Raw genomic sequence first — 23,376 nt, forward strand, 5'->3', positions numbered from 1 at the left:
AGAAAACCAGCAAATATTTACATTTGAGAAGTAAGGACTGGACAATGTAATGATGTGTTATCAATATTGTGATATGAGAGTGGATGTCATCTTAGATTATGGATATTGTAATATTGTCTTTTCCAGGTTTTAAAGGCTGCATCACAGCACAGTGGTGTCATTTTCTGAACTTACCTGGTCTATATTTACCTTTACCCCCTTAGTCATTATATCTGTAGTAGTGATGATTATTTGTCAAAAATGTCATTGTGTAAATATTTTGTGAAAGCACCAATATTGTCACAATACCAATATCAAGTTATGTGGTCAACAATAGTGTGATATTTGATTTTCTCCAGATCACCCAGCCCTATCTAAAGGATTATTTGATTATCAGAATAGTTGCTTAATAATTTTCTGTCGATCAGTTCATCAATTTATTGACCAGTTGTTTCAACTCTAACGCTGTGGGATCAGTCATGAAGTCCCAAATGATCTGCTGCCTGTCATTAAGTGTAATGGTAATTTTATTGTATCATTGTTTGTGTTCTGTGATGTGTTGTGTGTGTTTTCATTTTAAGTTTTGTATTGTTTTAAATGTATTTCTGTGTTGAGTTTTGCGTATTTGTATAAAGGCCCTTTTAAGGATGGCCACTGCAAATTAGCTTGGGCTATAAATGCTGTGGCATGTGGCACCAGTCCACACTCAATACTTCCCCTTTAAAAATAAACCTTAGAGGGGAACACCGCCTAAATTAAGAATTCCAATATGGTTTTCCATGGCCTAGGAAAGTCCAGTCAGTATTTGTGATCATGAGCTACTCTCTCTCAAAGCCAGAAACCACAGAAGTAAGTTTCAAACCTGTGATGTCACCATGTGTAAAGTCCTGAGCTGCTCCATAGACAATGAATGGGAGTCGGATTTTGTGGACCCACAGAATGTTTGGCTGTGTCCAAAATTCCATACCAACGTGCCACTTAGTACACTAAAACAGTATGTGAGATTTTTTAGTATGTATGAAACCTTAGTATGTGAATCGCATACTATTTCTAGTGAAATATTGCTGTATGCAAACGCTTAACACTATGCCCTCATGAATATCAGACAATGCAGTGCTGCCTACAACAGCGCTAATAATGGAAAGCGACCTAAAGAGCTCTGTGACATCAATAACATTTCATTTCAAGTGGAGGTATGTAAGAAGTGTAAGATTTAACTTTGCTATGCGTAATATAGTTTTAAAACTGTTTTTAAATTATCACTAGAGCTGAGGTTGGTACAGGTTACCATGGTTACGCTTCTCCAACCAGCAAGGAGGCTTTCAGGATGTGACGCTGTAATTACAGCTCAGTGCTTCTGCAAACGTACATGGGGCCTACTACTATTCATTTACACAAAAGTGTGTTGAATGATAGTACACATATTGGGTATTAGGAATTGGTGATATGACCTAATCATAAATGACTGAGTTGGGGTTTTTTTTCCCACCTGGACCTTTATGCTCTGCCATTTCTCCTCTAATCATCACACTGTAACCTGTGACAGGCAGTTAATGCTTCCATAACTATCGCACATTTACATATATGTAGTTTTTTGTCGAGCTGCGAGCGTCACGTAGGTTTACATTACCAAAGGTTTATGACAAAATCACTCGACGACACTGACTCCTGTGTGTGCACGGCAAGAGAGGAGAGCGAGAGACACTGTGCTGCTACCGGAGGAGCCGCTGAATGAGTTCCTTCTGAGCGGTAACTCACTAAAAAAGTCTGAGAAGTCTGAGGCTGTTCATAAAACATTCAGGACGCTTAGGCCTAACGACGCCACAGTTTATTCCACACTACTGAAGCTGCGGAGTTGGTAATTTTCACTTTCAGCCATGCTTGCTGTTGCCGTGGGTAACAGTATGACGTCAATACCTCAAGAAGTCGAAATATCTCATGTATCAGGCTAGGAATTTTTCATGTCATATTAAAATAAACACCGGTATTATCATGACCGAGATGATATGGCACGCCCTTAATAGGCATGTAGTGATTAGGATGCTATTTTGGACACAGCACTTGTCTTTTTATACCCAAATGACCATTTGTCTGTGGAGCAGCTCCAGACTTTAACCTTGATTACATCACAAATTTGACTTTTAGCACTCAAGTTTTTGGATTTGGGAGAGAGTTGTTCATGTTTACAAATATTTTTGGACTGTCTTAGCACAAAGGAATAGAATGTATGAATTTTTAAAATAAGTGTGGTTCCCCTTTAAACATTGATTCAGACTTTGATTCAGAGTGAGGATGGGTATGAACTGTCATACTCACTTTATTTCTATAAATACTCATAACTTTGACCCAATTTCAACATGTTATGACTAGTGTAGAGGTACAGATAACTGTCACAGTACCTATCACTTCCCATTAACCATTATGATTAGCCAGTTTGTGCGTTGTGCTTTTTTTTGTGTGTATTTTATTGCTGAGTTATCTGTTTGTATTGGATTTGTATGAAGGTCCATCTAGGGATGGGCAAAAGCTTAGGCTATAAATGCTGTGGTATGTGGCGCTGGTCCATGCCATAAACGTGTCCCTATAAAAATAAACTCTACATTAAAAATATGTAACATGAAAATATCTCCATTTAAAAATACACAAGTCATTACATGACTTGCAGTCTTATAAATACTCATAACTGTGACACATTCTCAGCATGTAATGAATATTATATAAGACTATAGTCACAGTACATGTAAATTCTCATAGACCATAATGATCAGCTATAAAGGAAGACAAAATCCTCTTTCCACCATTTCATGCAGTGTCCCGACCTGCTCAGCAAACACACTGTACAATACAATCTATAATACACACAATGTAATGCCTAAATTATTTATCATTATCAATCTCAGTTGAACATCAACAGCTCAGTTGTTTCCTATCAGTGGTTGGTTTCCTCTTGTCTTTTCCCTGGAGAACATGAATATTGATGAGGAGGAGGAAGGCTGACCAAGCTCCTAGTCACTCTCTCTCTCCCTCTCTCTCTCCCCCTCCCTCCCTCTTAAACCCACACCCTGGATGCAGGCAGGCGTGAACACACCGGCAGACTCACTCCGCTTCCGCATCGCTCTCCCTTCTCCATCTCTTGTGTCTCTATCCCTCCCTACTCTCTCCGCTGGTGGATTTTAGCCCACTGCTGTGTGGAACACCGGTAAGAACCAATCATCTGTCCTTCGGTGTGTGTCTCTCAGTGTCTCTGTGTCTGTGTGTCTCTTTCTGCTTCTGTTTTACTAGAGTCAAACAAAGGATTGGGGTGTGGCTGGATCAGCACAGGCTGATGGCTGATGGCAGCTGTGAAATGATGTGAAAGAGGGATGTTGAGGATGACGATGGTGATGGTGATGGTGATAAGGGAACAATAGAGCAAATGTTTGAAAGATTAGGTTTATCGATTAACTAAAATAAATAGATGTTAATATCAAGATGTGGCAGGGCCGGAGACAGAATTTGTAGCTGAAGGGTAATCGAAAAATGATTCACTGTGCCTCGTTTCAAGATTTTTTTCAAATTTTGGCCACGTGCCCAGCATGTCTATTTCTATGTCAAACCAATTCTATTAGGCCCCATTCAAATTCAGACTAGCGAGGATGATTGTACAGTAGCTTGGTTTGCAAATGACTGGCTGCAGGGTGGTGGGCTTGTCACATTTCCACAGCAGTCTCTTGACAGAGCAGTGGCTGAAGCAGGCGTGACCGGGCCGCACTGAGCAAGACAGATTAGTCAGACCTGCGGCTAGGTCAGGAATATGACTGCAGTGGAGCATTGCCTGGATCCACGAGGCTGCAGGGGTGGATGCAGAGGCAGAGAGAGAAGAGAGAGAGGAGAGAGAGGGAGAGGATGCGGAGGAAGAGAACAAAGACCTCAGCCTCGGAGAGGGAAAAGCAAAGACAAAGAACAGACAGCTAGGTAAAAATAGGCACATGTTAGCTACATAGGCATTTAGGAGAGAGGAGAATATCAAGACAGAGCATGTGTGGGATGCAGCGACCATTCACAGGCATCCATGTGGCTGTGTCTGAGCTGCACATGTCGTTGCCACTCCCTTTCTGTGCAGTCAATAGAAAAAGATTATCTTCAACATCAGACAAAGCCATCGAGGTTTTTGACAGCTCTTGTGATGACTCGGAAGAACATTACTCTAATACCACAGAGTGTATCTGATAGAAAAGATGGATGTCTATTATGTTATTCTGAATTACCAGTATGATGGCTGACAGTAAAGGTCAAAGCCGTGTGCTCAGGTGTCTTTCTCATCTTTTACAGCCAAAATGTCTGACAAGCCTGACATGACTGAGATTGCCCGTTTCGACAAGACAAAGCTGAAGAAGACAGAGACAAAAGAAAAAAACCCTCTGCCCACCAAAGAGAGTGAGTGCCCCTCGTGTCTGTGTGTTTCTGGGCAGCGCTGAAGCACCTTGATCCGCTGCAACAATTTTCCTGTCAGTAGCTACTCATCACTTCCACTGCTGTCAAAAGACTACACGCTCAGCAAGCAGAGCAGGAAAAAAAAAAACAATTTGCTGCAGCATCAGCACATCATTGATATACAGCCAACCCAAAAAGCAGCATCCTCTCAAATATTCACTAAACACAAGCCTGCTGACCTAATCTTTTTTTTTTGCTTTTCATTTCCAGCCATCGAGCAAGAGAGGAAAGGCGATGCCACACCTTGACTTCTGAGCACATGAAGAAAAGACGCTGAGATGCCACAGCAAAAAAGCACTTTCCTTTGATTATCACAGTATTTCAATCTCTTGCTTTGTCTTCAGAAAAGGGTGCTCTTGAGCTCCCTGGGGTGCCGTAAGGGTATATGGCATCCTCACATGGGGGCTCTCTTACCACTCCGGTGGAAATAACTTTAGCCTGGGTGCCTGTCTTGCACTGTTAGCCTATAATAGCTAACATGTCTCCAATATTGCCAAACTGGGGAGTGGTGTAGTGATGTAGCACAGAGAGAAAGGCAGGCATCCAGGCTAGTGGGGGAGGTATGGGGGGTGTTTACAGACATGGGAGCAATCGGAGTCTAATCATGTGGGATGTTTTCTTAATAAACTTTTTACTTTTCTTTATGAAATAAATATGAAGACGTGGAACCAGTCAGTCCTGCATATTGCTGTCTCCTTTATGTCTATGTGCAAACGTCAGACTCACATACATACTCATGAGGCATGGACTGATCATGCACGGCCATGGAATAAATACACAAATGATTCATCTCAACTGCTTGCAACTGGCCTGTTCAGTGTGTAAAGTACTGCACTGCACAGTTATGCAATTCACACCTCACATATGAGTGCATATTCAGAGCCTTAGTCTTGGTGTTAAACTTGCATTACTTTAAGGTTTAACCAGATATACAGGGGCCATATTCTGGTATAGTTTACTGACAGAAACAGGTAAGAATACGGGTTGGAAACACATATTTTCACACCTTAATAATAACAATAATAATGTAGCCCAAGTGGCTCATATTAAACACATAATCATTGGCCTATATACAGAGCACTAAATAAATTAACGTCAAAACTCAACACATTGTTATGAGAATTTGTTACATCCTCTTGTTAGCTTGGCTCAAGGAGGCAGCTAGCCTGCTAATGTTTCAAGCTAGCTTAGCATGTGAGCTCTTACTTGGCATGAGAGCTTAGACGATTACTTGATTAATGGACAGAAAAACTGGATATTTGTTGTCATTTCAAAGCAAAAAAATCTCAGTTCTCAAATGTGAGTATCTGCTACTTTTCTTAATATTCTATGATAGTTAATTTAAAAAAAAACATCAGGTTTTAGACTTTTGGGTGGACAAAACAAGCTATTTAAAAACATCACCATGGGCTCTGGGAGATTATGATAGGCATTTTTCAATATTTTCTGACATTTTACAGACCAAACGAATAACCGACAAAAAATGTAGAAATTTATGGGCAGATGAATTGATGGTGAAAATGACCATTAACTGCAGCCCTACTTGTCATTGTTCTGTAAATGTTAACGTCAGCATCACTGTAGTGATTTCAAGGCTCCCCAGGGCAAAGACACACCAGTGCAGCCTAAGACAGTGGGTGTTTCTCAAAGTCAAGGAAGGATCCTTACACTGCTGAATTTCAAGGATGCTACATCATCAAATCCTGCCTAAGGACTGTTCCAATATCAAGGATCCTTTAAATTCTACAAAGGACAGAGTCCTTTATTCAGAGAATTTTCAAGTATACATGTGTGTATGCTCAGCAGGTATAAAGTACCCACAATTCTTTGCGCATGATTTGCTGGAAGTGAAAGCGGGACCTCTTTAACAAAAAATGTGCCAGTGGAGCTCAGCATGATTTAGATAAATATGTAATTTATTTGTATTAATATCTCCAGGAGTTTTTATCATACGAGCATGAAAAAAAATACTGACAGAAACCTCATTATTTACCCTTTCCAATGTGTCCACTGCCAAATAATGAGCATTTTAAAATAAAACATTAAAGTTTTTAAATCAATCATTTGCAGCAGTGATAGAGCGCTAAGTGCCACAAATTACCCATATCATTTAGCCTAACTGTTTGGTTTTTTAAAATATAATCCAGAAATATATTCTCCATAAAAGTCATGTGACTTTGAAAATACTGCTTACATTTGTTAAAACTGATCCTTCCTTGGAAGGACTCATCCTACCAAGGAAGGATCCTTGACTTTGAGAAAAAACAAGTGCTGTGGGTAGCTAAGAAGAGCTACCTTGCTAGTTGGTAGTAGCTGAGCCTGCCAGAGGCTGGAGGAATGTGGTTGGCTGAAAGGCGAGGAGGGGCGGGGATTGGTTACCACAACACTGTCATGTAAATGAGAAAATATTAAGCAAGAGCAACACTAAAAATAGCACTATGAAATAAAAGTAGACATTTGAAGAAGGTGCATTTCGAAAATAATTGATATAAAATACAATAAAGAACAAAAAAATAGAAAAGAATGCTGGAAAAAAAATATTTAAGGCAATGATTTGAGTTTAATATTTCAATATTTATTGGACTTTTCTGCATTAAGGATTAGATAACATATTTATAGCCTATTATTTATTTATTACGGGTCATTTTTAATTCCAGTCTACAGTGGTCATTTATAGCCTGACTGATGTCTCTGGCTGGCGTCACCAGTCCTGCCACCCTTCCCTCGGTCTGTAAAGCCTGTCACCTCCTAAGCCTTTATTGCTCCATTTCTCTCACCTTGCAGTGCCATAAATCACCCGTCAGCGCTCGCCGGACGGCCTAATGTGTCTGAAATGTCTGTTGGAACAATTTAATTAGCGCGCATTTTTACTTGATGTTATTTTAAGCAAAGTGGTCAAATGTCCTGACCCTGCCGTTTCCTGGTGGAGACAGAATACACAAACTTGTATGAAAAATAAAATCCATAAGGTAATAATTATAAGGTATGGCAATACATATGTATCCAATCAAACATTTGACAGGTGACAATATTTCTGATTTGACCATTAATCGCCTAATAATTAATAAATAAAATCCATTTCTTTAATTCACTTAACAACCCACGTGACTTGTCCTTAAGAGTTTCGGTGTTTAGGAGCCATCTAGCACCCATGCTGCAACACGCCCTGCTGGATGGACTATTGTTTGCAGGTTATTAACCCATTAAATCGTTTAATGCGCCTTGGGTTAATTACAAATCATGCAGCTCGATTATAATTGCTCTGTATTATTTCCCAGCCAGGTGTTGAGGGGCTCTAGGTTTCAGTCATATTGCAGAGTGAATGTGAGCGATATCTAATTAATAGAGATTATCCTCACCTTCACCTCTCCACCATTGTGCGGAGGACCTCGCCCGGCCGTCCGTCCATTGTTCACCGCGATGAGTGGATTGTTGTTTTAAGGGATTTTGAGTGGCTTAAAGGGGATTTGACAAGTGTGGTTTTAAAAGCTGTAATGTTAATCACTAACTTGGTAACTTCTCTCGCATCAAATCACAGTTTGAGTATGGAATGACAGAAACTGGCAGGATGACTGTTAATGATCAGTAATTATGGAAGTTAAATCAAGGAGGATGATCAGCAGAATCAGATGGGACTAAGTGCTGGATAATCCCACGCTTCTAGAATAAATTATCAATATGTTTTTTTGGGTATAACTCTACAAATCAAAACCATCTATAGAACAAAATGACCAACAATAACTTCCAATGTAATGGTTAAAGCATTAAAGCTCTTATGTGTTTACAGACTTGTAAATTCCAGACTGTTTTCACACCGAGTTGTTTCCCAGGGAAACATCTATTATCCTATTATCACAACGCTGCCAATGTCGCCGATGTGTGAGGCAGTATTTACATGACTATATAGGCTACCATCAGCTCTTGAAAGACTTTATGGCTTTGTAGTCACTGTCTTTTCCCCCTGGGACACTGGTGCCATTTCCCAAACGTTTCCAGCTACATATGAAGGCATTAAATTGTATATTTCCCTAACGTATGACTGTAATTTAATAATTAGGAGCCATATTTAATGCCATTCAGTGAAACCAAGTTGTTTTCTGATGATAATGCTATGTCTATAATGTGTGGTCTCAGTGCAGAAACCCACCCCTCTTCAAATCCCTAAACAATAAACCAAGATATTATTCCAAAATGGCATCATTTAAATATCCTCAGCTTGATGCATTTTTAATAAGTTTTAAATCAGTGCTCATATATGTACTCAATATGCTTCCATTCGTGGGAAAAGTGCATAAGGATTGGAGCCTGGGAACGACAGGTGAATGAATGACTGAGGGGCCGTTTAACTGTCTGCGTCACTCCTTTGAAGTGCACTTATGCACCGACGGCTCCTTTTTGTCTATAGGACGCGGCATCAATGTCGTCGCATTTTCACAGTGGAGCGTTACCTGTGGGACAAATCTGTCAATCAAACGGGCAAGAGCATATAAATATCATCGGCGTGGAGTCTGGCTACAGCTTCAGTCGCCCTCCTCTCTCTTTGGGCACTCACATCTGGGATACAAACAGACAGGCCTCCGTTTGGAATACAGCTGTGATGGGACCTTTGAATCTCCTTCCAGCCATGGTTCTGTCCATGTGCTGTCAGTTTACATTTGCTTGGTATGTTTCTTCCTTTTGGTGGAATCAATTTAAAAATACTACATTGAAATGTGTTTGCTGGTGGTATAATGACTTTGGATTAACGTGGCTTTTCTGTTTCCTTTCTGTAGGACGGTGAATAACTTCCTCATGACTGGACCTAAGGTAAACACATTTTTTTATCTGTCTTATTGTGCGTAAAATCCTCTCTGTATATTCAAATGTTTTAGCTGAATCTACAATAAATTAATGTATTTTCTTATATTTCCTGTTTTTCCTCTCCCAAGGCTTTCCTGACTTATGCCGGCAGTGTGCAAGTTGGCGCACAAAGTGGAATACATGAGTGTAAACACCAGTTCGCGTGGGAGAGGTGGAACTGCCCAGAAAACAGGCTCCAATTATCCACACACAACGGCCTTCGAAGTGGTAAGAGACGTGTATCCATATATTTGCATCATATGAAGGACATGTGTCGGGGTGGAGTGGTGATGAGTTCAATTCCAGTAACTCAACTTTGCACAGGCACTTTTGCACAAAGTTATTCCTCCAACGCAGAAAGGATGATGTGGCGGATTGTGCGCTCTGATCTCCATGGAGAGGGGACACAATCATAAGCTAAAATTCCTTGCTAGACCCTCATTAATAAAACACCCAACATGCCCAACATTGTTACCCTGTTAATCTCCAACCGTGCATTTACGCACGGCTTACGCACCTTTTACGCACAGTATTTGAACGTAACCACTGCGCATCTGCGTTGCCAACTTGGGCTGCAAAGCCTAACATTATATTTTGCTTACTTTGCATTGTAGCCACGAGGGAGACGTCTTTTGTCCATGCCATCAGCGCGGCTGGAGTGATGTACACGCTCACCAAGAACTGCAGTATGGGAGACTTTGACAACTGCGGCTGTGATGACTCCAGAATTGGACAGACAGGTACATTTCTACGCCATGTGGTCTATTTACAATTAGATTTGATTATGTGAGATGGACATTTTATTCTTAGTACTGAATAAAAATGCGCATTTTTAATCCCCAGGTGGTAGAGGATGGATTTGGGGAGGCTGCAGTGATAATGTGGCGTTTGGAGAGAAGATCTCCAAACAGTTTGTGGACGCGTTGGAAGGTGGGCATGACTCACGCGCAGCCGTCAACCTGCATAACAATGAGGCAGGCAGACTGGTAAGATTTTACTTTTATTACTCACTTAAGTTTGTCAGAATGAAACATTTATTAATAACCTTGGTCCGGGGAGGGAAAAATGTCTTTTGTTGGTGGCATTTACGCACTGATTCTGATCTTGGAAGGAAGAAGTAGTGCAATTAATTACATTTCCAACTAACTGTTTCGCTATCTTGGCAGGCAATCAAAGCTACCATGAGGAGAGCCTGTAAGTGTCACGGAGTGTCTGGGAGCTGCAGCATCCAAACCTGCTGGATGCAGCTGGCCGACTTCAGAGAGGTGGGCAACTACCTGAAGCTGAAGCACGAGCATGCAAAGAAACTGGAGATGGACAAGAAGCCGGCGAGGGCTGGAAACAGCGCGGACAACCGAGGAGCCATTGCGCACGCTCTCCGGAGCATCGCCCGTACAGAGCTCATTTACCTGGAGGATTCCCCGGATTACTGCGTCAAGAACCACAGCCTGGGATATCAGGGCACCGAGGGCCGGGAGTGTCTGAAGGGTAACAAGAACATGTCCCAGCGGGAGAGAAAGAGCTGCCGCAGGCTGTGCTATGAATGCGGCCTCAGAGTGGTGGAGAAGCGCATCAGTGTTGTGAGCAGCTGCAACTGCAAGTTTCACTGGTGCTGCACGGTGAAGTGCGACAAATGCACTCAAGTTGTGACAAAATATTACTGTACACGTAAAGACGGTGGAAGAAAACCACATAATAAAACGAGGCGCAGGCACCGTGAGCGCCAGCAATGATTGCCACTGGTTGCAAAGACTATCCTCATCACTTTTCATATATGGACATCAATAGACATTATTCTGTATTACAGAAATGTTCATTTCAATTTCAACTGTTACATCATCTGATGCTATTTAATGCACTTGATCTTATTGATTTGATTCTGTACAGAAATCAAACTATCCACGAATGCTCACTCGTTCATGGTGGCGTTTAAGGGATAATGGATCAAATTTGTTGGATCTGTCTTCTGTGAAGTCTGAAAGGTGTCTAATATTTTAAATGTATATTTTTAATTGAAAATGCTATCTAATAAATATTTTTTCTATAATATGCATGACTCAGACTGATTTGTCACTGGCAAGATTTTGTATATTGGTGCCCTGGTGTCATACAGCCTAGGGGAGGAAAATAAAGTGGAGCCTAATGCCATCCTTTTGAAGTGCGCAATAGGCGTTTCCTGAACCCGTCAACCAATCGGCTTTCTCGGACCTCGGGGACAAAGAACAAGAGTTCCATTTGTCCTCCATTCAAACAAAAGTTGCAGTACGCAGGGCCAAAATAGCAACATCTCTACTTTGAAGGATAACGGTGCATGTGAAAATGCATTCAATACTTTGGATCCTGCCCCTTTTGTTCAAAATATGCCCAGGACATGCTTGGTAAGAGATCTACATGGTTTACCTGTATCTTTTCTATATGTGTAGACTTAAGAGAAACTAATCTCATTCTTTATCCTCTATTTTTTTTTCAGGGTGGCAAGTAACGTACTTATGACGGGACCTAAGGTAGATAAGAAACTACTTAATTACTGGGATAACCCTGACAAGTTTAGGATAACCTTTCAAATGTGAATCAGGTCACAAAATGACATTGCCTCTCCTGCAGGCCTATCTCACCTACGCAAGAAGCGTGCAGGTGGGTGCACAGAGTGGGATCGAAGAGTGCAGACACCAGTTTGCGTGGGACAGATGGAACTGTCCCGACAGCGCGACTCAGCTGAAAGGACTAAAACGCGGTAGGTTTGAATTGTAAATACAAGTCCTAAAACAAGTCCATATATGCTGAAGGAAAAATTACGTGATACGTCATGCGTAAAATGTTTGTGGAATATATCCAAAAATAAAGGGCATAATGCGCCGAAATGGATTATAACTGTGTTGTAGTCATTCCTATACAATGGCCCATTTCTATTTATTTTTTGTAATTAAAATAAGTCACAGCTAAATATATTTATATATTTCATCACCGAAGTCATTTTTAAAAGGTCACCATTAGAGGAATTCCTAAATATTCACTGATTATTTTTTTAAGTTGGTAGGCTATAATTAATATGTTTTAGATACCTTTGCCACACATGACATGCATAATGTAAATGCCTATTTCTTCTTCCAGCCACCAGAGAGACTTCTTTCGTCCACGCCATCAGTGCAGCGGGGGTCATGTACACTCTGACCAGGAACTGTAGTCTGGGGGAACTCGATAACTGCGGCTGTGACGTCTCCAACAATGGAAAAATAGGTGAAGTTTCCATAAATATTTAACATGCTTGTGACGTGTTGTGCACAAAACTTAGGCCGACCTATGGATCAATTATAATTTTCGATATTTAAAGTTGGTGCTGATTTTAAGTGACATTTTGTGTGCAGGTGGTCGTGGCTGGCTGTGGGGTGGCTGCAGTGATAACGTGGATTTCGGAGAGAGGATTTCCAAACAGTACGTTGACGCGCAGGAGACGGGTCAAGACTCCAGGGCTGCTGTCAACCTGCACAACAACGCAGCTGGACGGCTGGTAAGAACTGTTTGCACAACGAGAATTTATTACATGACACCGTTTTAGGTCGCTGGCTTGGCACTGATTAACCTTTCCTGTTTTCCAACAGGCTGTGAGAGCAACAATGAAGCGCATCTGTAGATGTCATGGCATGTCTGAGAGCTGCACTGTCCAAACCTGCTGGACACAGCTGTCAGATTTCAGAGAAATCGGCAACTACTTGAAGACCAAACACAGCCAAGCTCAAAAACTGGACATCGACAAAAAGCGCATGCGGGCTGGCAACAGCGCGGACAACCGTGGTGCCATCGTGGACGCGTTTGGCAGCGTGGCCCCGACAGAGCTCATCTACCTGGAGGACTCCCCGGACTACTGCAGGAGGAACACCAGCATGGGGCTGTACGGGACCGAGGGCCGGGAGTGTGTGCAGCACGGAGAGGGTTTAACCCAGTGGGAGAGGCGCAGCTGCCGGAGGTTGTGTCATGAATGCGGCCTTAGGGTGGAGGAGAGGCGCACGGAGGTAGTGAGCAGCTGCAACTGCAAATTCCACTGGTGCTGCACGGTGAACTGTGAGGACTGCTCTCAGGTTATGGTCAAATATGTGTGCGCCAGGAGGGAAGGTGCTCATGGGCACGGCTTTAGACGGAAATACCGTGGACCCAAGTGAAAAAGAAGCTCCTACATCACAGTGACGTCTGTTAAATAAGAGCCCATATTAAGATGTTAAATGTCTGCACTTCCCATGTCTCCTTGTATAAATACTTGTGTCTATTTATGAATATTATGTTTGTTTGATTATAATAAAAGTTAGAAATAAAGACTTCTGATTGTCACGTTTCATTCCAGCCAATAACTACAGAAACATTTCATAATTTTACTTAATAAATCCCAGGGTCATTGGATTTTAGGAGAAGGCACACAAGAATCTATTAGAATAAGAATGAGCCGAATACACTTAACAGAGGATTACACGGATAACATGGTGCAGTTCGCACCTAACCAAGGTGTTGATCCAGCGTTGAACCACTATCACTTTGATGTCAGCGTGTATTGATTTCATTCAAAGAGCAGAGAGGCTTTGAAAGACAAATTAGGGAAGCATTTACACCGCTACAAGTTACTATTTGGCCTGATAATCCGGGCCAACACTGCTTTATCCGAGTCACATCCCACGGACAAAGCAAATGTATCACAATACATCAAAGCCTCCAGGGGAAACGCGTTTACACACTTGTGACCAAAATTCACTGTTTCACAGCAAAGTGGGTCACTGAGGGGTCCAGATATTACACCGTAACTCCAGTGAGGGGACAGTTATAAATAAGCCTGACTCGGATTCCACCCTGAAAGCAAGTTAATTTCTAATCTTATAATTTGCAAGTAATTAGGTCTGAGAGGAGCCTCGTCTCCGCCCACTGGCCTATCTGTGTCTTAAGAGCCATTCATTTGCCTTCTTCTTTCCTCTACCCCCTGTCTCTGCAAAAATCTTCCTCTCAGCTGGACGTGTCATAAATCTGCCACTGTCTCAGCTAAGTGAGTGATGGCATGGATATTACCTACATGAGGGGGTGCATGCCTAGGGGAGAGGGGGGTGGGAGGAGGCTGTTTCACCATCTTTACAGACCAGTTACTATAGAAGCAGTAAATGAGGAGATAAGAGAGAAATTACTGCATGGGTTAATATACAGAAGATCAACTGGTGCCACAAACATCCACAAGAACTCTGACAACTTGATGGGAGCCACTTCTTCCCATTTGTTGTTTCAAATTTGACATACTGTAAAATTCAATTAATAGCCCTGGCTATTATTTGCTTATATCACTAAAATCATCAAAGCCTTTATTTGGGACAGGCATTCATTCCAAACTATTGCTCATCAAAGATCAGGAAATACAATCAAATTGTTTTTTTAAAACAGTATGAGCATTACTTGTTTAAATATTAGGCTTCAGATATGAATCATTTATTTGATCAAGCTCCACCAGACAGTGAATCAGAGAGAAAGAGAGTTACGGCACTCAAGGCATACAGCAACTGGCATACCAACACAACACAACTTTATCCTGTTAAAACAACACATTCTCACTCTGACCTTGTCACATATCGATGTTTGGTCAAGGACTTTCCACATCTAGATACCATGTGGAAGGTACCCTGGGTGCGTTGGTTGTCAAGTAATGCCTTTTATAGCATTGTCTTCTTTCAAAATACACTTCTGTTTTCACAAGAAATTCACCGCTTACAGTCTATTTCAAAATAAACACACTAACTCGATAAAATACCGAAAATTGACATTTTTTTCCTTCAACAACTAACACGTGGTTGGGTTTAGGCAACAAGAAAATGTGGTTAGGTTTAGGCAACAAAAGTAAATAGCTAGGTTTAGAAACACAGAACAAGGTTTGGCTTTAAAATCCTCCAGGGCACCAACACTGCTCTCCCGGGTGAGAGTTGGTGTTTGTTGGACCCCTCCACCACCCCTCCCACTCGTTCTCATCTGACTTTAACATGCACTCTTGTCCTGCCATGTTTCCTCCTGACGCCACGAAGCACCGTTAAACTATAATGGTGACTGGCTGCATACCGTGCCGACATATCAGAGTCTGATGCCGCAAGTCACTGCCCATGTGCTGGACTTCGACAACTTTGGAACAAGACCAGGTTGGTTAAAACAATACTCATAACTTTGATTAATTTTTATGAAAAATCCTTTTGATTGTTTTGATCTGAGGACCCAACGGGCTAAAGGAATATGAATATCTTACAGGCTAATCGAGGAATGGACACATAACTTGAGGTAGCCAACAACCTGGCTTTATACATCCAAAGAACCTCTATAAAAAAGGACTGCTTGGCAACCAGACCAGGCATCTAACTGAGACAGCTGTTTCTTTGTCAAAATGTGTGGCAACACTGGGTTAGTAAAAGAGACTAGGAGTTTAATAGGGACTAGGCTTTTAATTAATTAAAGTTTTACCGTATTATGGAATTACCACTTAAGCAACACATTAGGTCTCACACAGTGGTCTGCAGCTTTGCAAGTGTCTTGCCTAGGTGTCACGCCTTCCACCATACCCTCCACCTCCAAAGGACGAAGTCAGCTCATACCCTACATCACTTTCTCAACATTCATATAATGCAAATGAAAGGTACAAATGTAACGTATTTGTGGTTTGCAGAAGCATGCAAGCCAACATTTTCTTCTGACCACAAAACAGCATACAACTCCACATAAATATATATGGGTAAATGTAATTATTTGGGGGGACAAAATAGGTTTCTAGCGCAGGTACAGGGACAGAGAAAGTGTGAGACCACTACACACAGAGTGACAGAAAATCCTTACTGAACGAGGATCAAGTAACACTCTCACAGACCAAAATACTCCCTCCTATCCTTCCCATTTGTCTGTTTGCTTCTGGGGATGTCCTGTATTTCCCATGCTATCCTGCTGTGTGTTAATGAAGGTTTCGCCCCGCAGGAAGCCCTCACCGATCCACCCCTTTATCTCCACTCTCCACTGAGTACATTATTGGTTCCATATTGGTCCCATATGATGCTGTTGCTTGGTTGTGATCTACAAGCAAGATGACCACAGCTGTCCATCGATTCATAAACCCTCTTCTCCATATAAAGTGTCAGTTATTTATCCTGCAAGTTTTGAAGAATGAAAGAAACATTTTTCAGACTTCATAAAATCAACCACATTTTTCTGAACATTACCTAACACTGATTAAACACCTTTCTATAACTGTTGCATCTCTTGCTTTATAATCATCCTGTCTTTCCTGCTTCCTTCACATTGGCAGTATCATGTCTTTCACTGGGGGGATATGTTTCCCATTCAGGACAGAAAAGGAAAACAGGGGTGATCTCCCACAGGGACCCCCCAGGAGGACTCATGTATTCACCCAGACATGCCTGGGGGTCTAGGAAGATTTGAGCGTGATTGATCATCCCTTTTCTCCTCTGCCCTCCTCTCTCACCTGGGTGTGAGATACCAAGAGGCCTGACACAAGGCAGGCTGAGGACAACACGAATGTATGAGTATCATTTCAGTCCATTTAGAGCTGACCATGTTTAAAATTGTTTGAGAAATCTGCATCTCACATCAGTGCCCTGCTGTTCAGTCAAAAATCAAACACATTAGTGTACATTAGTACAAACTAAACTGATGCACTGTATGTAGTTAGAAGCATGTGGTAATGTTTATAGGTATCTGAAAGGAAATCAGCAGTCTCTATGTTTAGAGATACCTATACTCTGCAGTGAGTGCATGCACTGACATCACACATCTCAAGAATAACCACGGAAACTTTCTACTTCAGTCTTTTACAAAACAGACAAGTAAGATGATGTGCCACCACAAATGTTTATTTAAAGGACAGAGATGTCATTCTAAACTTTCATTTTATACGGTAGGTTGAGTGTGTTCAGGACTGCAAGAGCTTCCATTTTGTGAGCATACTGCTGCCATTAAACCCTTAACTTTTTGGCCAATGTGACACTTACAAGGCAGAAGAATGAGTTTAAACAGTGTTCCCTCTAAAGTGGAGGTGATGGGATGGAATCCCCAAAGCCTTGCTGACTACATGAGGAGGGTAAGTATCAAAAACGCAGCTTATGAGTGAAAAAAAACAAACAAACAAAAAAAACAGTTTAATGTCTTCCGTAGCAGTCGAGTTCTTAAGTTTCATTTTGTTCTTCTAAGTTAATTTAAAACCTGAAGTGTTAAAAATATTTATCTTAAATAAAGGGACTATACAATATGTATGAAACTAAGTAAAAATCTACACTATTTAATACATACTGATTAAGTAATGTATGCAACAGTTCCGTTTCTGCATTTTCAATGTTCGTTGTCTTGCATTACTCCGCCACAAATTGATGCATTATATTTTAAAACCAAATCTGACACTTTTCTGAGCTTATGAGCAAAAAATGTCAGCACTGCACACATTTCTGCAAACCATGGATATGTTGCTTATGATAATTGAATGTTAATATGTAGCGGATGTGTCGAAAAGTCTCTTTACATTTCAACATTGCTGTACTGTGGATAATGTGTGGTTATGTTTAGGCACAAAAAAACACTTGGTTTTAGTTAGGAGCGAGTAATTTTTTGGCTTAATATACACGTTTTTTGGGCCAGAATTTTTTGTTGATCTCAAATAGTTCTCTGCAGCCGTCTCAGCTAGGTCTTACTCCATTCATCATCCCTTCCACCTCGCGATGACAAAGTGAGCTCATACACATATAATCAGAACGTCACTTCAGAAATGTTGATATGCCATGTATGAAACAAACAAATGTAACACATCCGGGGTTTGCAGAAATGTGCAATGCCAACATTTTCTTCTGGCAACTGAGCTGCACTATTTCCAGACGACTATATAACTTCAAACATACAGTAAAAGTTAATCTACATGTTCTAAAAGTGTGTTACATCTTCTCAGCTTAAGTTATCTGGCTGTGACAGATTAGTGATAAAGAGCAGCATAAATGGAGCACAGTTCATGGTAAGTATGCCCGTAGCTCTGGAGGCCATTCCATTTATTTACTGTTCTGAAATACAAGCAACTGATTTTCTATTTCTCACTAATATTCAAATCTACATAATCCAGCAAATGACTGCATGTGACCTTCAAGTGTTCCCCAGCCTTTATGTCCCGTGAGTCTGACTTAATATTTATTTATTTCACTGACATCAAACAGTTTTCCAACCAAAAATATTGATGAAAAACATATATTGTATCTTCATAGAATAATCACTAAGATCCAAAATGAAATCAACAATATGGACCAGAAGAAGGGGGGCTTTGGTCTTAAGTACTAAAACAGATTTTATTTACAACTTCTACTGAAAGTGTCACTGTAACTGAACAATGCATGACTTTCTCATTTATTTTTTGTGCAGATCAAAGGCACAGAAATACCCAAAACAAGGTAAACACCACTTGGGTTCAACTATGCCACTGATACAAAGCCATCATTACTAAGCCCTGATTCCATTCTTTTACTGTTCATTTTCCTACAGTATTTGTACAGGAAGAACTTTGGGACTCTGATGACTTTGTAAGTAAAAAGCCACCAGTTATCTTTAAAAGTTTGGCCACTTTAATGACTCAAACTTCAGTGTCAGAGCAAATTGATAGTTGCACTTGTGCTCACTACTTGTGCCTCATGTCTGGGCTGTGGTCAGGACAATGACAGTGATCATGACTATGAGAGTTCGAACCAGGAGGAAGGGGAAGACAGCTACATCTGTGCTCTGACTGAGCCACAAACAGCTGCGCAAGAAGACAGTGACGAGGCCTATGAAGAGAGCTGCGACGAGCCTTCCTCTGCAGACATAATAAAGCCACTTCGACTTCTGGGATTGGGTAAACATCAGGACAGTCACTACAGAGGTAGCAGAAAGCAACCTCGACAACAGTGCTGTTCACAGAGACATGCAAGCATGCCAGAAAACATATCAGTTTGTCAGCAGAATTGTTCCCGTTTCTTGCAGGCCGAACTTACAAAATTGTTTATGTATGTATGTGAATAGATCCTGTTCATGAGCCGACCCCTGCTGAAAGGACCTCAAAACCTCCACACCCTCATCCACCAAGAATGAGCCATACCCCTCAGAGACCTTTCAAAGCACCAGGTGACTGTGATACATTTAAAAACTCCACAACCACCTGACTTCTTGATGATGTTGATGATCTAATCCTTGTGTAAAATGCGTTTTCTCATTCCCAGCACCAGCCAGTCAACCCAATCTGACTGTCGACAGGAGCAAGAAGCCTGGGCACTCTGGCCCATCCCAGACAGACCTTAAAAAATCAAGTATGTGCTGCTTATCATGTAGTGTTAGGAGTAGTTGTAACAGTTGAACAGCAAAATGTTGTGACTTTTCACTTCTGTTTCACACTATCCATCATGTCCACAAGAGGGCAGCACTGACAAGGCTCCTGGATCATCCACAAGCAAGACCCCTAAACCAAGACCCCCGAAACACACAGATGTGGCCAACAGGTATACGGAACCCTGAACAATTTATAAGTGCAGCAAGCCCTTCAATCCCTGTATACAGTTATTTAGGCTTTTTAATTCTGTTTCATTCCATCTCTCCCCTCCCAGAGCAGATAAACCTGTTCCTCCAGTGCCAGCAGAGCCTTCTCAGGTTAAAAATTCAATACCAGGTCCAAGAAAGGTAAGAATCAAAAGTGGAACCACAACTGAGTAATAATTTCCATTATTTTAGTTTGTTTGCTGGAGAACACACATGGTAAGGGTTAGCTTTTCTGTGCAATTATACCCACATTTGAGTACTTTCAGATGGGAAACAGCAGATGGCAATGTTGTAAAAAGAACACAGTGGTAGGATCCTTATGTCTGCTCTCAGCTCAAGAGATTTGCATTTTATTCACTAGGTTGGATAATTGGAAACATCTGTTATATTTATTTACAATAGCGTAAAGCACATTCCTGTCAGTGTTAAAAAGAAATGAGAAGAGTTAGTTTATGTAGTCCTTACTATAAGTGTCTTATTATGTTGCATCCAGGGCTTGGATCCCAGCTGGTATGGCGGAAAGGTGACCAGACATCAAGCTGAAGCTGCTCTCAGAGAGGTGAACAAGGTCAGGTGTTGCCCGTCACGGTCTCATATATCTCATCCTCCTCTTCCTGGAGCACAGACGCAGACACACACATAAACACAAACCATGCAGGTGAAATTATACAGGATTTGACTTGCAGTATCACATTGAACTGACTCTATGTGTCTGTGTGTGCATGGATTTGTCCATATTTGTGTCTTTAGGATGGGGCATTTGTGGTAAGGGACAGCACACAAGGCGCGGTTGAGCACCCCTACACCCTAATGCTGCTGAAAGAAGGCAGGGTTTACAACATTATGATTCGTAACCAAGGCAACTCCTACTCCCTCGGCACTGGCCTCAAAAATACCAAGGTAAACTAAAAATGATGATGCCATTAACTATGATGTTAAAATGAGAGGAAAAGTCTGTATTCACTTAAACTGAAAAGTTCACATCTTGTGGCACGCCTCGGGGAGTGTTTGATGCTGACTTGTGCTGCGCTGCATCATTAGGTCCCTGTCATCTTTTTTTGTGTGCTGCTGTGCTGTAGAGTTTCCCCGGGGTGAAGGAGATGATTACCCATCACACACACACTCCACTGCTGCTCATTGATGCCACAGACCAGAGCTCTGAAGCGCCGAGCCAGTGTTGTCTGCTGCACCCTGCGGGACTCTGACCAGCACCAACACCAAGCTTAATGTGGGTGTTTGCATCTGCCTCTGTATGCTAATTTGTGCGCATGCATACTTGTGGCTTTTTTAGAAGCCTTTTTGGAACAAAACAAACGTCACAATTTTCGCAAACACAAAAGGTCATTATTACATAATTCTTTTCTTTTTTTTTGCTTACTTCATTTGTATTTTTAGCAAACAGAATGAAAGAATGATTTTGGCAAAGCTTATGGTGTATATTCCATTAAACTATGTTTTACACAAGCACACAACATTACCTTTGTTCTTCATGCCTCAGTGTCATGTCAAGCTGGGGGCTGCTGCTTCAGAGCCTCTTGGATTTTCAGAAACACCGACTTGTCAGGGTGGCCAACACAAACGATCAGATCACATTGCCTCAGCTGGGTTCGCACTGCAGGCATAAGACAAATACCTTGTCTCACAAGTGCCTCAGGTCACCACAGTTTTAAGATGTTCAGAAGTCACGTTCCAAAAAATATAAGGCTTCACACCAAGGACGATAGTACCTAATAGGAAATGACCTGAATGATAAACTTAAAGGTATACTATGCAGGATTATCTTTAAAAAAAAAAAAACACAATGTAGAGACTCATACAGAAGGAATCGCTCTCAGTCTTCACGTATGACCTCCTGGAAGTGTGTAGGGGTTTCTTTATCTGCAGAGACTCTGCCCTCTGCCTGTATTTTCTTATTTTCTTCTTATCTAACTGTGTTCTGGATGTTACTGTGCACCACATGCAGGTGAGGTCATGCCTGTATATAAAGGTAGCACGTAGGTGCAAGACAGTAAGCAGCATGCATCCAAAAGGAAGCTACAAAAATCATGGACACAGCGCTGAAAAACAAAGCAAACAAGAGTGAATCTGGGGTTGGCTTTTACTTTCTATTTTGCTGACAATAGTGTTTACTAACAGTAACTGACAATTCCTGCATGATATACCTTTATCAGTGTACACTCCTCTCTATTTTGTCCTGTTATAAAGCAGTATTCACTGTATCTGACACAAAGATACGATACTCACACAGAAGTAACTCGCCTGAACAACGTAAATTGTTTGTGATCATTGACAAACTGCTATTTATTCGGATATATTCAAATATTCTACACATAAAATCTAACCAGGGTTTGAAAATGTTGTGTGTAAGCTCTGGGAAACTGATTAATACTGTAAAATTCACTCAAAACACTCAGATTAAACAGAACAGAATTGTTCTATAATGCAATCCACAATGAAAAAGAGAAGCAACTCACAGCTGGAACAATTATAACTTTTTAGGGGGTGAGACAGCACACACAAACTAAATGACTAAATGAGTATTTCACATCTGGGATAACAATTTTCTTCTTGTTTTAGTGGGTTTTAAACTCAAAATTGACAACAGCTCTCTACGATAACAGGTTGATTGACATCTGCTCAAGCATATCTTTTACAATTTCTGATAAGAAACTGTAAAAGATATGCTTGAGCAGATGTCAACTGAAATGAAACAACTTTATTTTATGCTATTATAATAGCGTAAAATAAAGTTGTTTCATTTCCTATGAACTACAAGCCAAAACAATATAGTGTTAAAAAAAAAGTGGAGGGGCGACAGCCAATACTGACACCAAACCTCTGATGTTTGTTTTCAGGCGTTGAGTTATTGAAATAAGCAGATAGCTCTAATCAAGTAAGACAACAAGCAGACAACTGTGACAGCCTCTTTGCCCACAACTGTCCCCCCTGGCAAAAAAAGAAGTTGCAACATTATGCCTCACATCAAATGGCATGATGGACAACCATGTGAGGGAAATCCTTCCGTTAGTCCTATCTGCCCATCAGCAGAGTGCGAACTGACAGACATCATGTAGCATCGTGTAACGCTGCACCACTGACATCTACGAGCGAGGCTAATTTGTGCAGCAGTTGGTGCACAGTAATCCATTTTTGGCTATCACATTTCAGATCTAGGGTAACAGTTACATCATGTGCTTTGCATATTTGCAAATCGATCATAAAGGTCACCTTACTGGCATAATTGATGCTTACTGACATTTTGGAGGTGTGCAGGGAGTGGATGGGGATAAACTTGTTGTACATACATGCCAGTTGATCCATGCAGTTAGACAAGGAGTCCAGCCCTTTCAGTATGTTTTCCAGATCAGTGCAGGCAGTTGAAGTAGCTTGCTCTGTGCTCTTCTCTGTGTTCTCCATCTGAAAAATAAATGCATAAGAACAAAACCGTTTATGTCAACTATTAATTTATATAACACACAAAATCTAACAAACTTATGCTGGTGTAACATTCCAATTAAAACAAACATAAAATGA

General features: G+C 41.2%; 4 protein-coding genes and 1 non-coding gene across 7 annotated transcripts; 4 read left to right on the forward strand and 1 right to left on the reverse strand.

Annotated features, from left to right (window-relative positions):
* The first annotated feature begins 3,038 nt into the window (after positions 1-3,038).
* Positions 3,039-5,127, forward strand: tmsb2 (thymosin beta 2). Its single transcript, XM_033632752.2, has 3 exons — positions 3,039-3,178; positions 4,291-4,395; positions 4,663-5,127. Exons 2-3 carry the CDS (start codon positions 4,296-4,298, stop codon positions 4,698-4,700), a joined length of 138 nt encoding a protein of 45 aa, XP_033488643.1. The 5' UTR covers positions 3,039-3,178; positions 4,291-4,295; the 3' UTR covers positions 4,701-5,127.
* A 3,922-nt stretch (positions 5,128-9,049) lies between these two features.
* On the forward strand, positions 9,050-11,024 carry LOC117261450 (protein Wnt-8a-like). The gene is made up of 6 exons (XM_033633849.1): positions 9,050-9,114; positions 9,225-9,258; positions 9,381-9,519; positions 9,906-10,031; positions 10,135-10,277; positions 10,458-11,024. Exons 1-6 carry the CDS (start codon positions 9,050-9,052, stop codon positions 11,022-11,024), a joined length of 1,074 nt encoding a protein of 357 aa, XP_033489740.1.
* Positions 11,025-11,610: 586 nt separating this feature from the next.
* On the forward strand, positions 11,611-13,519 carry LOC117261400 (protein Wnt-8a-like). The gene is made up of 6 exons (XM_033633801.2): positions 11,611-11,669; positions 11,762-11,795; positions 11,896-12,025; positions 12,403-12,528; positions 12,657-12,799; positions 12,891-13,519. Exons 1-6 carry the CDS (start codon positions 11,611-11,613, stop codon positions 13,446-13,448), a joined length of 1,050 nt encoding a protein of 349 aa, XP_033489692.1. The 3' UTR covers positions 13,449-13,519.
* Positions 13,520-17,205: 3,686 nt separating this feature from the next.
* On the forward strand, positions 17,206-21,332 carry lcp2b (lymphocyte cytosolic protein 2b). Of its 3 annotated transcripts, none has more exons than XM_033632753.2 (14): positions 17,206-17,383; positions 18,239-18,301; positions 18,407-18,453; positions 18,546-18,611; positions 18,700-18,728; positions 18,820-18,857; positions 18,985-19,192; positions 19,333-19,434; positions 19,530-19,616; positions 19,721-19,805; positions 19,911-19,983; positions 20,336-20,410; positions 20,593-20,742; positions 20,922-21,332. In XM_033632753.2, exons 1-14 carry the CDS (start codon positions 17,306-17,308, stop codon positions 21,045-21,047), a joined length of 1,227 nt encoding a protein of 408 aa, XP_033488644.1. In that variant the 5' UTR covers positions 17,206-17,305; the 3' UTR covers positions 21,048-21,332. The 3 variants fall into 3 exon arrangements, with proteins under 3 accessions (XP_033488644.1, XP_033488645.1, XP_033488646.1); XM_033632754.2 differs by having other exon boundaries at positions 18,985-19,165; positions 20,922-21,331; XM_033632755.2 differs by lacking the exon at positions 18,546-18,611.
* Positions 20,323-23,259, reverse strand: LOC117260710 (uncharacterized). The gene is made up of 3 exons (XR_004501946.2): positions 23,148-23,259; positions 21,321-21,454; positions 20,323-20,456 (listed from the first exon to the last, which is right to left on the reverse strand). It is a non-coding gene; the product is annotated as an uncharacterized LOC117260710 (transcript).
* Positions 23,260-23,376: the final 117 nt, after the last annotated feature.

The sequence above is a fragment of the Epinephelus lanceolatus genome, chromosome 7 (genome assembly GCF_041903045.1).
Source record: "Epinephelus lanceolatus isolate andai-2023 chromosome 7, ASM4190304v1, whole genome shotgun sequence".
NCBI classification, from domain to species: Eukaryota; Metazoa; Chordata; class Actinopteri; order Perciformes; family Serranidae; genus Epinephelus; species Epinephelus lanceolatus.